We start from the raw sequence: 17613 nt of genomic DNA, 5'->3' as shown, positions 1-17613 counted from the left end.
TAGTCTTTATTAGTTCTTGACTTCAGGGAGAAAAAAAGGAATTTCAATTTTTTTCTAACATTAAAAAAATCCCTTTTCTTATGGAAAATTTTAAGCATATATGCAAGTAGAGAGAATAATACTTCCTAACTTCAAAAATGATCAACATGGCCAATTTTGTTTCCTCTACATGCTGGATTCCCCCTACCATCACCCATTCCCCAGATTATTTTAAAGCAAATCCCAGGAGATTCCTAAACTCAATCAATTTGAGATCTATAACTTTATGATTTCTAGGTTTCCCACTGTGCTTTAAAAGTTCTTTCCAACTCCAGCAAAGTATTCACTGATACTTTTTCAAGCAAGTACCTGTATGACCTCATTTTCTCTGGTTTCAGTCTCAAGAGTTTGAAGTCTATTATTATTTAAACAACAACAAAGACTAAAATCAAACGGGAGACATTTGAGGTAATGTTAAGGACTAGGTACCCGAAATGTCTTCTACAGGAGATTTCAAATACCTATTTTTAAATATTCCAACCAACAGGATTTAATACCAGAATTTTCTTACAAGTTACTAATGGCTACCAAGAGTCTTATCTCAGTGTTTCACATTCATGCCACCTGATGTTCGTATCTGATAAAGTCTTAAATTACTCCAATTAGTTAAAAGGAGATTTGAGAAGTATTTAGGCATGAGCATCAGACAATTAAAAATGCTAATGCTTTGAACATGAGAAGAGTTAAGAATTAGTGAAGCAGGAACATTACTAGTCTGAGCCACACTGCTGGTTGACTCAACATCTAGCTATAGTCCCTAATCTATCTGTAAAATATGGCTAGCACCACTACCTACCTCCCACACTGTGTAGAAAAATGAGACTTAACATTTTGTCTTTAAAGAAGTGAGCTGCCTAATTAGACACCTTTCCTTTAATTACTCTTAGTCTTTATCTCAATGAAGTTACTAAACCTTGGTAAATATTCTCTTCCACTTACAGAAGAATAGGGAAATAGAAATCAAGACCTTATAGAATATTTTCAAGGTTTTTATAATTCTAAGCAAAATTTGTCACTTAAATGTTTAAATTTTTTTTGAGATAAAATTCACACAGTATTCATTTAAACCATTTAAAAAATGTACAACTGAGTGTTTTTAGTACATTCACAAAGTTGTGCAATCACCACTACTAATTCTAGAACATTTCATCACTCCAAATGGAAATCCCCTGGCAACAACTAATTCATTTTTTTTTTAAAACAGATTTGCCTATTCTGAATATCGAACATAAATAGAAGCATGTAATATGTGGCTTTTGTGTCTGCCTCCTTTTACTTGGCACGTGTTTTCAGGATTCATTCATTTTGTAGTAGCATCAGTACTTATTTCCTTCCTCTGGCTGCATAATATTCCACTGTATGGACAGACTACTTTTATTCATTTGTCAGTTGATGAATATTTGTTTTGGGTTGTTTCCTTTTTGGTATTATGCAGAATCTGCCATGAAAATACACGTACAGGTTTTTGTGTGAACATGTTTTCATTTCACTTGGGTATACACTTGGGAGGAGTGTAATTACTGGGTCATTAGAGTAACTAAGCTTAACTTTTTGAAGAACTGCCAAACTATTTTTCAAAGTGGCTGCAATGTATGAGGGTTCCTCCCAATTTCTCCACATCCTCGTCAACTTACTTTGTTTTTGTTTTGCTTAAAATCACAGCCACCCTGGTGGGCGTGAAGTAGTACCTCCTTGTAGTTCTGATTTGCATTCTCCTAATGACTAGTGAAGCACTCATGGGCTTACTGGCCATTTGTATTTCTGTGGAGGAATGTCTATTCAATCCTTTGCCCATTTTAAAATTGGGTTGCTGTTCTTGTTTTGTTAGTTCTCTGCATACTTATGGGAGATCTTATTTAGATTAAAACCAACATACAAATAAGAGCTGACAGAAGGCAAGACTGAGTCATGACGACATATTTTGAACTCTTGTATTCATCCATGCATAAAGTCAGAATTACCTCCATGAACTTTAGTTTTATGAACCAATACATTCATGGGGGCTAATGTGACTGGAATAATGGAGGGATGGTCTCCTATGTCAGGGTTCCTTAAGTAGAAAGGGACTTTTCCATCATCCCTTTTTTCTGATCTCTTCCCAAGCCCTAACCTACAATGTAGACACTGGGGTAGGAGGTAGGAGAAAGCTGAATGACGCCTGGCACAATCCCCAGGGGCCCCGGCAGAAAATTTAGACCACAGAGAGTTTTGCACAATCTCTACAATGCTTACAAATGTCACAACCTAAAAAAATTAAGCAAAAGTAAAAAGTAACCAATCCACCAGGGCAAAGAGATAGAAGTGTTTTAAAGTACTAGAGTGGCTAGTTACGACTCCAGAGTATAAATCTGCATTAGGCAAAGGCATGATTGCCATTTTTCAGGAGCTTGTAACTTATATCAATGTTACATGTGTTTTCCCCAAATACTTTCCTATCTATTGTTGTTCCTAGGTTACCAAGATGGTTCAGCCAACACGGCCTTAAAAATTAGTGCTCAAATTAGAGGATTCAAAAGAAGAGGGCTCACCACGTGAATCTGAACAAGACAGCCTGAGGAGAAGGTAGAGAAATTAAAGGTAGTGTGTGAAACTGATGCACAGCTGCATCTTGTGTCTTTGGAACATGCGTGAGAGATTAAATATTTTTCTAAGTGAAAACTAATGACACTGTGGTAGTTAGGCAGAACAATATTTAAGATATGATTTTCGCTGTCAAAGAGCTTCTTTATGCCATGAGGACTGCCAATAAGAGATGTGTGGTCACAGTACTATAGAGAAAGAGTTCCAGGTCTTCAAGACAAAGAAACACATCAGGAGCAGAAACAGCATCCATGAACGACGTTTATTGAGTGCTCACTGGGCCCTGGGCACATCAGATACAAGAGTTAGGATGGGGGCAGGAAAGAACTTAAAAAATTTAATATACACACTAATTTTACCACTAATTCTAACTACCAGGGAGGTGCAAAATTTGTACAAGTTATACCTTACAATGAAATTTGATGCCTGTTAAAAAGATAAGCTATACATACAATGCAATAAAAATGTTTTAAAATTGTGCTTAACACAGAACTACCCTGAAATGGGTTGATGACATGCTATACAGCATTCATCCTTATACACATATGTATTTCACATTAAAGATCGCTTGAAAAGCTCAAATACTTTGACCCCACTGCTGAGAAATCTACGGCCAACAACTGTAAATGCAGTTCCCGAGAAACATGCCAGCATTTGCAGTCCATCTCTTCTTTAAAGTCCCTTATTTTCAGTTTTGCTTACTATCAAGTTTTCTTCCGAACTCTTTATATTTCTTTTGTCTGATCATCTTCTTCGAGTTTCCTGATTTCATTTTTTAAACAATTTATAGTTTCACGACTTGCTTTTAATCTCTCCTTAAGCTCTGCAATTTCAAAGCTTGTTTTCTTTTTCGCAGCTTCTAATTTTTCTCTAGTTTTCACTTCAAGTTCTGCAACTGAAGAAAATACACACTTTTACTGATTCATTTCATTTTTCTCATATGTCTAAGATATGTCACAGAGTAACAAATGCAGCATTTCCTCAGGTTAGTGCTCCCACGACGAAATGAGGATAACTTAAGATATGGAACTTAAAACATGGGCATGGGAAAGAAATTCTCAACTGTCAAGAGAGGATCTAAGATGTTTTCTGCCAAAAAGAATGAAATTCTGGCCACTAATATTTTAATTTTAATTCACAGTTAAGATTTTAAGACGTAATGTTCTTGTTTTTCTCCACATACATATTTATTTGGAAATAAGGGAGCATGCAATCCAAGAGACATCCAACTAATAAGAGTTAACTAAACAGAGTACTTGTAAATGTGTAAATTTGTAATTTATGTACAGGTAAAACTTACATAAACAAAATCACACTGGTAAAACAGATCTATATCTTTTTTCAAAAGAAGACAGTATTAACCATCTAGGTTTGAATTCCAACTCTATTATTTATTCACTGTGCCACTTTGAATAAGCTATTTATTATCTCTGTGCTCATTTCCTCATTTCTAAAGTGAAGATTATAATAGAAAACACCTCATAATATTATTTGTTGAAAAGTTTCAATGAAATGTATATAAAGTATCTAGAATAACTGGCACATAAAAAGCCATATTAACAACTCTTATGACAGAGGATCACTAAATGATATTCAAGACATTCTAGCTGGCTACATAAAAATTACTAAAGAAAAAATATCATTACTGCAAAACAGAATGTATCTATTTAAATATTCCACTTGGATAGTGTAACAGTATGTTTTACAAAGAAAAATGGCTATTACCACCCAACATTTCCACCTTGTGGACATTTCAGGTAATTGCTGCTGATGACTATAAAGGCATAGTTGTACTTCTGTTAATGTAAGATGATCACTGACTGGAAGCAGCATGGTTCGGTGAAGAAAAAACCCCAAATCCCTTGAAATGAGGAAGACTTTAGCTCAAATACACCCTTGACCCCTTATTAGCTGAATGCTGGTATCTCTAAGTCTCCCTTCATTTCTGTATGATATGGTTAAAACTTAACATTTCTCAGAGGATTTATGAGGATTAAGTAATATATGTAAAGCATCCAGCACATTAAAAACAAGCAATGTTTCCTTATTTTGCCCATTGCTGGTAACTTTCTTTTTGTGATAGATTTTGTAACACAGGTAAATTTTTATGCTGCCAAAACAACCCATATTTTTCTTTGTAATTTCTTTCACTGCTTTTATTTTTAAGATTGTTTTTGAAAATAGGCAATACATACACATGATACAAAATTAAAAGGCTGAAAAGTGTAGAGAATGAAAAAAATGTCTCCTTTCATCCTTGCCTCCCAGCAACAAGTGCTCTTCCCAGAGATAATCACTGTTACGTTTCTTTGGTCTCTTTCCAGAAGTAATCTGTTCAGAGACAAGCATGCACCTAAGTGTGACTTCCTCTCCTTGCCCCCAACACAAGTAGTGTCACACTCACTATGCACACTGCTCTGCAGCTGGCCCTTTCACTTAACATTACTGTATCTGAAAGCTCATTCCTTATCAAAGCGCTGTCCCACTCTTTCAATGGCTACGGAGAACCTCGTTGAATGGACACACGAAATTCATGTATCTGTCCCCTCTGACGCACAGCTGGAGTATTTCCATTTTTCTCCCTGTTAACGAACAATGCAATAATGTGTATGCTGTGCATAATCATTTCGGTATACTTGGGGGATACACTGCTGTAAACAGTAATTGTTAGGTTGAAAGATATTTGCACTTGTAATTTTGGAAGAAAGCCAAGTAACTCTTCGAGGGTCTATTAAATTTAGAATCTCACTAGAATTATATGTCCAATTTCCTACTGCATCAAGGTTGAAAATGATATTTCAGAGTAGTTTTAATTTGCATTTCTATGACTTCTGAGGCTGACAATCTTTCCATGTTTTGGGGACATTTCTCCCTTTCGTTTTATGAATTGTTTTTCTTTTGCTCATTTTTCTATTAGGTTATTGGCTCTCCACTCCACCCCTCAACCATTTTTTCTTTTTTTTTTGAGTTAGCTTTTTTAAACTAACATATAACATATTAGTTTCAAGTGTACAATATCATGATTCAGTATTTGTATATATTGCAAAATGATCATCACAGTAAGTCTGACGTTAACATCTATCACCATATACAGTTACAGATTTTTTTTTCCTTGGGATGAGAAATTTTAAGATCTACTCTCTTAGCAACTTTCAAATATGCAATACAGTATTATTAACTATAGTCACCATGCTATAAATTACATCCATATGACTTTTTCTTTTATAATTAGAAATTTGTAACTTTTTGCCCACCTCTTGCCTCTAGCAACCACCAACCTTTTTTCTGTATCTATGAGCTATTATTTTAAGATTCCACATATAAATGAGATCATACAGTGTTTGTTTTTCTCTGTCTGATTTATTTCACAATGCACAATGCCCTTGAGGTTGATCCATGTTATTGCAAATGGCAAGATTTCCTTCTTTTTTATGGCTAAACAATATTCCACTGTATGTTTATGCATATGTATACACCACATTTTCTGTATACATTCATCCACGGATGGATGAACACTTAGATTGTTTTCCTATCTTGGCTACTGTAAATAATGCTGCAAGGAACATGGAGATGCATGTGTCTTTCTGAGTCAGTGTTTCCGTTTTCTTCAGATATGTATCCAGAAGTAGAATTGCTGGATCATACTGTAGCTCTATTTTTAATTTTCTGAGGAACTTCCATACTGTTTTTCACAGTAGCTGCACCATGTATATTTCCACCAACAGTGCACAGGGTTCCCTTTTCTATACTTCCTTGCCAATACTTGTTACTTGTCTTTTTGATAATAGCCAATCCAACAGGCAGGAGGTGATATCTCATTGTGGTTTTGATTTGCATTTCCCTGATGATTAGTGATGTTGAGCATCTTTTCATGTACCTGTTGGCCATCTGCATGTCTTCTTTGGAAAAATGTCTATTTGGATCTTCTGCCCAGTTTTTAATCAAATTGTATGCTTTTGGGTTTTTTTTGTTTTTTGTTTTTTGGTTTTTTTTTTGCTATTAAGTTGTATGAGTTTATACATTTTGGATATTAAGCCCTTGCCAGATGCCAGATATATAATTTGCAAGTATTTCTTCCCATTTAGTAGGTTGTCTTTTCATTTTGTTGACGGTTTCCTTTGTTCTGCAGAAGCTTTTTAGTTATTGGTTTTTGGTCTTTCTTAATGATGTACAGGAGCTCTTTATATATTAAAGACACTAGTCATTTGTGACATGAGTACAATGTTTTTTCCTGGCTTTGTTGACAATGCTTTTACTATGCAGAAATTTTTATTTCCTTGCTCCCTCTCTCCTCATCAATTAAAAATACATAGTGAAAGGCACATTGTTAGATGATAAGATGCAGAAGTAGGAGACAGACAAGAAAAATGTACTACAGCATCATGAGGTAATCACAAGGAGCTAGGAGAGCAGACTGGATTTACACCATTGGGAAAGGGCGTGTGTGTGTGTGTATCAAGGAAGACTTTTAGGCGGCAGTAAAATCTGAACTGAGGTTTAAAGACTGAGAAAAGAATTAGGCAGGTGAACTGGAATAAAGATTTGGGAAAAAAAAAGATTTGGGAAACTGGAATAAAGATTTGGGAAACAATAAAGTCCCATATGACTATAACAGGTAATTTTAAATAGAGTCAGGAAGACCTAATTTAACTCATTTGTCAGAAGGGCAGCATTCACTACAGATTCTTATTGTTTAATTTAGTCTTTTTACTTTACTTTTGACAAATCATAGGATTGCAAAGGGAACCATATACTGGAAGAAGAACTGGGTTAATTAACAATGAGATCCTAGGGAAAAATATTTAAAAACTTCTTTTGGCTTGTTCTAGTTTTCTGCTTCCTATATATAAATGCTCATATATATTTTAAAAAAAATTCCTGTTTTAAATTTTCAAATGAAGCCTCAATTTAGAGTAAATCAATCAAAGAAAAAGAACTACTTTCATGAAGCCAAGGTAACTTGCAGGTTAGAAGCACAGACTGTAAAGCTTTTATACAGAGATAGAACAACATATTGGTTAAGAACACAGACTCTATCTGGGTTTAAATCCTGGCTCTGCTGGGTGATTTGGGGCAAGATATCAAATTGCTCTATGATCTGTGGTCTTACCTACAAAGTGGGGCTAACAGTACCCTCCTCCTAGTACCCTGAAGGGTATTCAGTGAGTTAAGAAATGTAAAGCACTTGTCTAGTACATGTACGCTCTCATTAAGTGTTCGTTATCACTTTAATTATTCCTTGTAAAATCAATTTCTATTAAAAGCTACATCAACAGTGCTTAATTTCCATGGCTTACTAGTATAAATATCTTTATAAATTTTTAATGTGCTGTATAATGAGCAACCTCTATCCTATTACTCTATCTAAAAATATTACTGTTTTTCGATCCTAAGTTCTAAGGATCTGGGATCAAGTCCCGGCTCTACCTCTAACTAGTACTTGGGGAAGTTTCTTAACCCCCCTGTGCCTCATTTTCCTTTTCTAAATGGATTAACTAATAAAGTTACTGTAGATTTCAATCAGTTTATACATGTACAGACTTAGGACAGTGCAAATAGTAAGTAAATATCAATATATCTGATATTATTACCAAATATTGAGCACAATGCTCTCAAATTGGTAAAAGTGTACATTTTTTAGACCTCTAATATTCCTGTTGCTTTCATAAAGGCCTACTCACACAAACAATTCATGAGAACGCAAGGTTCACCACATCCTTAATAGTACAACTATTAGAGATTCCTTTTGCTCATTTGATACAAATATATATAGCCACCCACTACTGTTTGGTTTGCATTTAAAAAATTACTAGCAGTGTCGAATACTTCCCCTTTTTATTTACTAGTCATCTCTTTTTTTCATCTGTTTATCCATGCCTTTTCTCTATTTATCAGCTAAAGTTTAAAAATATTTTTTCTATTTTATTTATTTTAGGGTTTTAAAGATATTAATTCTTTGCCATATTTTCCACAAATTTATTTTTCTTTTTGCCCTTTAGAAATGCAGAAATTAATTTTTTTAACAAAATCAAGTTTGTCTTTCTTTTAACATAATTTCTTTTAACATCTCAAATTTAGAAATTCTTCCCTAGCCAGAAAAGACAGTCTGTTTTCTAATTTTTTAAACAGCAGGTTAACTGTCATTAATTAAACTAGAATTTGTTTTGGTAACTGCTATGAAGCAATGATCTAAATTAAGTTTTCTTGCCAAAAGCTCATCTATTGTGCCAATAGCATTTACAGAATTACCTTTTTCTTCCTTATGGATTTGATACTGTTGAGAAAATAAACTGAAAATAATACAAAACATGCAACTTACTGATAAAAGCTTCCCAAGGTTATAAAGCTCCATACAAAAGCTTTAACAAATCAAAATTAATGTATAGAAAAACCTTTTTATAACACACATTATTTATATTATACATAAATGTATTAATATTAGTTTTGTTGAAAACACAAAAATGTGGACACTTGAATTTTAAAAGAGAAGCTTCCTCTAAGAATTGGCCACATTTATGGGAGAAAAAAGATCCATAATGGAAAGAAAATGACCAGTAACAGATTACGGTAGCATATTGCTTCAGACCTCGCAAAGTGATCACATACGTAGCTGCTTTACGTTCACAACAAAGTAGACCAGGTAAATACTTTTACAGATGTAGAAACTGAAGCATAAAATTTTTAAATGAGTGTGATTTTAAGTTTTAAACAACTACCAAGTGACAAAATTACAATCAGTATTCAGATCTTTTAACTCCGAGTCACGGGTTTCATGAAAATACAAACAAAACACTATGTATAACCATTAATGGTCAGACAACAACCTCTTTCTCCTGTACATTCTCGTCCCCAACTCCCATTTACTAGATCCCTTCTCCCAGCCTACAAATAAACTGGTCTATTTCCCCCGGAAAACACCGCCCTCTTGACCTCATATCCTGCTTCTGCTACTGCTTCAAGGACTACTTTCCCTTCACAGCCAAGCTCCAAGACACAGCTGTCCACTGCACCTGTCCCCAGTTTCTCTCATCTCATTCTCTCTTGATCCACTTCAACTGACCTTCTGTCCTGACTGTTCTCCTTCAACTGCCCCCATTACGATCACCAAGGACCTCCACCTTGCTGTCACCCATTTCCTGGCTCATCTTACCTGACTTCAGAGGTACTGGATACAGTTAATGACTATTTCTTGATGTACTTTCTTCACTTGGCTCTAGGATTACGTGCACCTAGCTTTTCTCCCTTCACACTCATTTTTCTTTCTTAATTTCCCATGTTGGTCATCTTCATAATCTTTAAGTGCTGGAGTGCTCAGGGCTGTCTTGAACTCTTCCATCTTTACTCACTCTTTTGATGATACCATGTGGTTCACAATTTACAAATCCATCTCTGTATTAACTTTCAAATTTTTATCTTTAGCCCAGACCTCTCCTTGAATACCAGACTTGGGGTATAACTCCCTTCTCCCTTCAAACGAATGAAAGATCAAAGGAATAACTGAAGGAATGGTGACAAATATCAACACGGGTTGGTAAACAGGTTTCATTTTCATCTTGAATGCCAACTGCAAATGACAGCCAATAGTTGCATGAAATCCTGTGCACTGGATTCTGAGGCCACATCAGCTTAGAGGGAAAATACACCATGACTGATTAGCAGTGAGGCATTCTGGTTTTCACCATCTCAGCATTAATATAAAACTATATAAAATTAATATAAAACTGTCACAGTATAGCAAACTATAATAATGTTATGCAAAGTTCTTCAAACCAATTTTGTGAGTAAACACTAGTAAAGAGAAAATGATTGACTGACAGGTTAAGCAAGATTAATGAAAAGCTATGTTTAAATGTAATTAGTGAATAAAAGGCAAACAGTATTTCAGAGTATGTGAGGGGTCTTTACCATTCTGAAAGCAGGCCTACTTTGAGAACCATCTAAAAGATCCTTCCTATATAGCAATACATATTTTGCCTTATAATTTAATAGTCACTAATCATACAATCCTTTCACCATTAAAGAATACATTATTTTTCAGGGTTAATTATGAGCTCATGGCACTTACATTCTGTTTCATGCTTATAGGCGCCTAAGGTAAGCTGACGAGATGTGGTTAATAACTGTTGCATCATCGCTGTTGGGTCTTGAAATATCTAATGGGATAGAATGAAAAAAAAGCCCAATAACTTCAAAGTGTACCATTTAAGATGCTTTACAAACTCTCATCATTAAATCTACTTACCATTTCATCGTAGAACTCTGAAACCACTGTCTTCTTCCCCAGCATTGCATTGGTGTCTGACTGAAACAGCTTTAATAAATGATACAGGGTTACCTGTGAAATAAAAACAGACATGGTAGCTGTGCAATGGTTTTCATCATCATCATGAGACATCATCATTTCTGTAACTGATTTAGTAAACATACCATATTCAGGACCTTGTCTCAACAACTTACTGTGGCAGATCACCAAAATTCTCTGTACTTTTATTCTTCTATTAGGTCTGTACTTTTATTCTTCTATTAGGTATTACTATCCATCCACATCTACTAACTACAAATGTTTTGAAGAGGGTAAGGATCTGTTACAAAACATCTCTAGAGAGTGACTGTATATAAAAGTCACACAAGACACAGCTATGGAAGTTAAACCGGGGAATCACTAAGACATGAAGTCTTTTAATTATACAAGTGAAGTTAGATTAACGGTGACAGTTACTCTGTGAAGATTAAAGTTTACAAATCTACTGTGGGGAAAAAAGATTTAATACTTTCAAAAGGAATGACCAATATTAAAATGCTCACTGAGGGCAAGATAATTTCTCTAATGTAACAATAAGATTATTACACAAATAGTATAATAAACAAAAAGTTACTCAGTGCTAATTCACTTTGGCAAGAGCAACACGTCTTCAAAATACTTAAAGACAGATACAGCTAAGACATCAAAGGAAAAGCTTTGTAGCACGATGTGCGATTACTTGAGCAAAATAAAACCTAGCTGGTGAAACATCAGAGTTCATGTTGAAGCTGCAGAAACCTATTTAGAACCTCAAAGAATTTTCCAAAAAGTTACCTAAAATCATTATAAAGTGTATGCATCAAATGCTATATTTAAAGCAGTGTGAGGTCTAAGTGGGGAGGGTACAGCTCAGTGGTAGAGCATGCGCTTAGCATGCCTGAGGTCCTGGGTTCAATCCCTAGTGCTTCCGGTAAATAAATAAGTGAACAAACCTAATAACCGCCCCCCCCCAAAGAGTGTGAGGTCTGAATGCAAATACTTGGGCTCAAAAACCAGCTCTGCCACAATCAGCTCTGTGTTTTGAGCGTGTGGCTTCATCTCTGAGCCTTCGTACCCTCATCAGCCCCACAAACTGCTGAAGGGTCAAAGCGAAAGCTTCATGGGACTTTTCACATTATCAAGTAACAATCTGAAGAAGAGGTCAAAAGATGAAAACATCAGTGGTTTTAAATAAGGATTCATGAATAAGATATAAAGCTGCTAGGACTGATGGGAGTTTGAAAAAGCAGTAAGACTGTTTCAAGGCCTTTTAACTAAAACACTGGATATTCCCATTTCAGAGATCCTATGGACTCAACCTGTTTATTACTAATAACCAAAGGATACTAATGACTTTTAAACTTTTTGATGTAGTAAGCATATGACTGCCATGATTTCTTTCAAATAACTGTTCACACTGTATCCCTTCCTTTTATACTTGAAAAATGGAAGAGTTTTGAAAGGCACTTCACTTAAAAATGAAAAATCATAACTCATGGCAAGATACACCACGCCATAAGCTTACATAGAGTATATCTGAATAACAATGCCAACATATAACAAGCTATTCATTAGGTACTGTTCCATTTTCACAATTACTAAGAAAATACCCATTTTACATTTGCAAAGATTAGCATTACTCACAGGTCTTTCATTAGGATCAATGAAAAATATTTTGATGATTATTTCAAATTCACCCCAACCTGTTTCAGTAATTTCATATGGAGGCTTTGTAACAACTAAGAGAAAGAAAAAATAAAACAATTATAAATTGTAAATTATTGATACAGTTTCCTAGCTCTTTTTAAATTTATGTATTATGAATCAAAAAACTACTGTACCTCTTAAAGGATTGCCATAGCTTTCATGTAATTTAAATTGGATTTTCTTCACATATGCTGACATATCCTAAAATACAGAGGAATTAATTGGTTCTGCCATCCACATATAAAACTGGGAGAGAAATACTCTGAGTATATATACTAATTTTATAAAATATACTTCCCCTCAAATTTTATGGAAATCAATTTTCTAAAAACATGAATTATACCTCAGAAGTTTTTTAATTTTAAACAAAGGAAGCTTGTGCTGAATTTTCATAACTCATAATGTATAGAAAATTACATGTCCCTAATTCACTTATTTTGCAAATAATGTTTTTATACATCTCTGTAGACAATACTCAAATCAATTTTGATTTTTCCATGAAACACAGTACGTTTCCAATAATTTTAATAGAAATAACCACATAAACCAAAGCAAATCTAAGAACTAAGCAACTTCAAAGAACAAAACTACACCATACAAAGGTCAACTAAACTAAGCGACCTAAAACTGCTGGATATAAAACCCCTCCTTTTCTTAATTTTATTGTGAAGCACAGAAACATATTCATTAGTTCCTGCACATAAAAGGGATTCTCCCTGTGAAGATGGCCTCTTCACAAATAATTCATTATAGAGAAATAGGAAAACGCAAAACAGAGTAAGTCACATTCAACAGTAATGTTCATTAATCTTTTTATTTGCTGCCCTCAGTTCAGTCACGGTTCTGCATGGCAATTTAATGTGTGGCATATTGCCCTTCCTCTCATTGACCTCTACATTTGTAATCCCTTAATTTATTAAATGTGGCTGAACATACTGTGGGGTTACATGGGGAGAAAGTGTATTTCAGTATTGGAAGAAATTCTGAATGATAAGTCAGCATCTCCACCCTTAAAACTTACAGAATTATTTTGAATATTTATTAAATTCATTCACAAAATGTGTCCTCTTGATAAATTAAATGTATGTCCAAAATTCTAATCTCCTACATATAATCCAAAGTGTTTGAAGCAGACTGCCTTCATCATTATTGAGCTGTGAATTTACCCCTGGGCTATTAGCCACCGTTTTCCTCTTTTAAGTAACACCTCTTCATGACATCTCTAAATGATTTTTCAGACTTTCCAAACAGTGACAAATGATTACAATGATAATATAAATTCTCACTAGTCTTCTTGCTTCCACTATGTTGGCTCAATGATAACTGAAATACAGAATGAAGGGTTTTCAATAGTTCATTCACTCAGTGCATATTTGCTGAATACCTACTATGTACTGGCTGCATTCCAGGCACTGAAGATTCAGCAGCAAAATAAAATTACCAGCAGCTAGATTACATAACAGTTTTGTCTTTCATAATCTCTGATGGTCTTATTATCAAATTATCACTTAAATTTACTGTTCCTGAAACACTTGATTATATACTAGGTTACCTTAAGGTGTGGTGATTGGAAGACGTACTGTGTTTCTAGCATACTTCTTGTTACCATAACTTAATAAAAAAAATTATTTGGAAAAATTGATTTCTACTAACAATTATATGAAGATGACAGCTTTTACTTTATTCCTTCAACTTTTTTATAATGGGTCAATTTTATTATTAGGTTACTATAATATTACAAGTTATCTTCAAGCAAAACAAACTGTAGCTTCAAAACAGTTTCAGGAAAAACAAGTACCTACCTCATTTCTATATGGCTTCACGTATACTGTCCACTGATGGGTGTGCCCATCCTCCTCTCTTTTCTTTCCAAAATATCGAGCAACATTACCATAAACTATTGGTTTAACAATAGTAACCCCCTATAAGAAAAGTAATTTCAATATCAATTAATATTGTATTGTTACCCAAATGAACAGAATGAGAGCTCTGAAAGCTTGTTTTAAGGAATGGCAGGCAGTCTAACAACCCAAGTTTGCTCCAACCATGGATTCCCCTCAACAAATCAATTCCAGACAATTATCCTTATTTCATATTATCATAAATAACACTAGATTAATTACAATGTTCCCATTTTGAAAATGTCTATTTAAATCATGTAAAGTACTTTGAGAGCTTTTTTTTTTTTTTTTTTAAGAAACAAAAAAGGGTCTTTAGTGAAAAACTTTAAAGTAAGGTCTGGATATGGTCATCAATTTTGACTGCCATCACCTGCTGGTAATGTCCTTCGTTCTCAGCTTACAGCAGTGTTTTCTAAAGCACAGCACAAAAATTAAAGGCAGTTTGGAAGAGGATTTTAGGTGGAATTAGGGCAAACATTTTCCCTTTATTATTGACTGTGTTTACTTTAATCTGTATTAGACAAACCATAACTATAACTAGCAATTCAAACCCACAATATCAAAAATCGTAATGCATAGGAAAGGGCTTTAAAAATTGACAACCTGTTAAACATTACAGTTGGATTCAGATAATGATAAAGAGGCACTTGGATGACTGAGCTTGGTAAACACTGGATGATGGAATATTTGCTACTTCTGTGCTCAGTTCCAAGATGTACATACATGTTACTCATCACATCTGGTAAGAGTAAAAGGCAGTGAGTTTTAACAGATTATGACGGAAAGAAGAGAGAAAAAGTTTCAAGTGAAGAGAAAAAGCTGAATGTTGCACATGAATCTGAGATCAATTGTTCAACAGTAATAACCTGAAGGTCAAAGAGCAGATACATCACATGTAAGAAGTGCTGGGCCAGTGTAATCAGCGGTTAGCAAGAAATGAGGAAGAGCGGTGAACAAATGGGAAAACTTTTCACTTTGACTAGATAATTCACAAATAAACTCAACACCTTTTAGCCTAAAGTTAGTTCAGAAGAAGGGAAGCAGTTTGGATGCGAACTTAGAAAATCCCAGCCAGTGCTATTGGTATTTTTGTGATAACCAAAGATGGGGCCCCAGCTCCAAGGCCTGAATGAACACACAGAAGGAGCACTCCCATGCTGAGTGGCTAACAGATCCTCTAGCTGCTACAGCGTTGCTAGGAACTTGCAGAGTTCCTCAGAACACCCTCTACCTGGATGAACTTTAACTAAATTGTAAAAAGATGCTTACAAGCCCACATAACAATCAGCAAGGAGGAGAAATATGTCCCATATTTTAAAGTTTTACATGACTAACTCACACCCGTTTTTGGTGGAAAAGCTTTGAGGACTACAGACCTGATCTCAAGTCATTTTGGATTTGAAAACTTTCAGAACCCAACATGATTACAAGTAGAGAAAGTTCTTTAAGTTTGTCTCCAAAATCTAGCGTTGTAACACTTTGTTCAGCAGTACTTTCTTATCAGTCCAAAACCTGGCCCCAAAGCATGGGCAAATGTATATGTTAATGAAGCTTATGGCACTATGAATTTTACCCGACATCTCTCTCCCCTTCCATTAAATTTTAGAAGCTTTTGAAACTTTCGAAAAACTCCCACTTTGCAAGAAGTACTAAAGCACTGTGTATGCTAATTGTATACACAGTATAAAATCACATGAAAACAATGTAACATAGAGATTGGTGCAAAAGTGGGTGATTCCTTTTTAAAGAAAAATTTCCTTTCTGCGATCAATTAAAATCAGAAGGGGTAAAATAGGTGTTTTATCGGAACCAGCTGGTCCTGTCGTAAAAAGTTAACGTGCCAGGGGATGTAAGTGGGAGGAAATGTGTCACAGTGTCAAACACTACGGTAGGCTCTATGATAACTTTTACTAGAAACAAAGAAGCTAACATGGACTCAATGTTCCCTATGTGCTGGGCAGTGTTACGTTCTTTGCAGGCCTTGGTTAGTTTTTCGGCTGTAGCTTTGGGGCTTTATGAACACCATGAACTTGGGGACGTTTTCTGAACTTTTCTTCCCTCGGTTCTTCAGTTACTCGTGAATACTGGGGGGAAGGGGGGTTTGATGCTGCCTTTGTAAGGCTGTTATAGGGTCTGAATAAGAGAATCAGGTAAAGCGTTCACCTACTGGGCTTACTCAGTAAGTGAGTATTGAAAATGTGCTACTGTTATTATTCTCACAATAGGTGGGCACCCAGACCCCCACCCCGCCCCGGTTTCCAGGTGACCTGGGCTGGCAGCGGAGGAGCACCAAGCCGGGACCTCCCAGCCCGTATTTCTTGGCAACAATGTCCAGCTCTCCCCTGGGCACCACTGATGGTATCTGATTTTTTGGCGGGGATGGAAGGCAGGTGGCGACGCGCGAGGCTGGGGCCCAATGAAACCGTGATGTTCCCTCTGGGGCTCTGACTCGCCGTCCTCCCGGAAACCGCGGTTCCATCCCGAGGCCAGAAGACGCGAGAGGCAACCAGCGGGCCGTCCCCGGCCGCGCAGGGAGGAATCGGGGCGCGAGCGCCTCTCCCGGAGCGAGGGCGCGGGCCGGGCACTGACCTTCACTCTCCCGCCGGAGTCAGGCCCAAATTCGGCCATTCTCTTGAACATATTGTCCTACGGAGAAAGCCGCTGCCGCCGCCAGGGAAAGAGACCGGGGCCGGCGGGCTCGCCGCTCCCCTCAGAGGCCCCGCTCCTCCCGCGCGGGCCCAGGAGGAGGGTTTCTGGCTGACGGAGGGCGAGTCACTGAGGCTCGGGGCGCTGAGGAACCGCCAATTCCTCACGGCGGGCGGCTTCCCGGAAGCCCATTCAGCCCCGCGCCGGTGGAGAGCTGAACCCAAGTGGCGGTAGCAGCGGCAGCGGAGGCGACCGCGACGTCGTGCGCAGGCGCCGAGCTCGCGCACGCGCGCACACTACGCACACTGCGCACGCGCATGGCGCTGCACATCTCGGTCGTTTGAGTCTGAGGAGCCCGGGTATCTCCAGCCAGCCTGTCACCGCCACAGAACGCCTAGCTTCCTAATGACCGAGAAATTGGCTTTTGGAGGCAATACCTCGTCATCGCCAAAGCATCAC

The 17613-nt window shown here is 36.5% G+C and overlaps 1 protein-coding gene across 1 annotated transcript; it reads right to left on the bottom strand.

Moving 5' to 3' along the window:
* Nucleotides 1-2862: 2862 nt before the first annotated feature.
* Nucleotides 2863-17435, bottom strand: YEATS4 (YEATS domain containing 4). The gene is made up of 7 exons (XM_064491529.1): nucleotides 17098-17435; nucleotides 14410-14529; nucleotides 12742-12808; nucleotides 12545-12639; nucleotides 10862-10954; nucleotides 10685-10772; nucleotides 2863-3514 (listed from the first exon to the last, which is right to left on the bottom strand). Exons 1-7 carry the CDS (start codon nucleotides 17146-17148, stop codon nucleotides 3345-3347), a joined length of 684 nt encoding a protein of 227 aa, XP_064347599.1. The 5' UTR covers nucleotides 17149-17435; the 3' UTR covers nucleotides 2863-3344.
* Between the last annotated feature and the right edge of the window lie 178 nt (nucleotides 17436-17613).

This window comes from Camelus dromedarius, chromosome 11 (assembly GCF_036321535.1).
Source record: "Camelus dromedarius isolate mCamDro1 chromosome 11, mCamDro1.pat, whole genome shotgun sequence".
Classification (NCBI taxonomy): Eukaryota; Metazoa; Chordata; class Mammalia; order Artiodactyla; family Camelidae; genus Camelus; species Camelus dromedarius.
Note: the sequence above shows the minus strand (reverse complement) of the source record. Positions and strands in the feature narration are given on the sequence as shown.

Coding starts and splice junctions, on each gene's coding strand:
- YEATS4 (XM_064491529.1), bottom strand. CDS start 17,148: ATGTTCAAGAGAATGGCCGAATTTGGGCCTGACTCCGGCGGGAGAGTG. Junction 10,955..12,544: donor TTGATCCTAATGAAAGACCT/GTGAGTAATGCT, acceptor TTTATTTCACAG/GTAACCCTGTATCATTTATT. Junction 10,773..10,861: donor CAGAGTTCTACGATGAAATG/GTAAGTAGATTT, acceptor CTATCCCATTAG/ATATTTCAAGACCCAACAGC.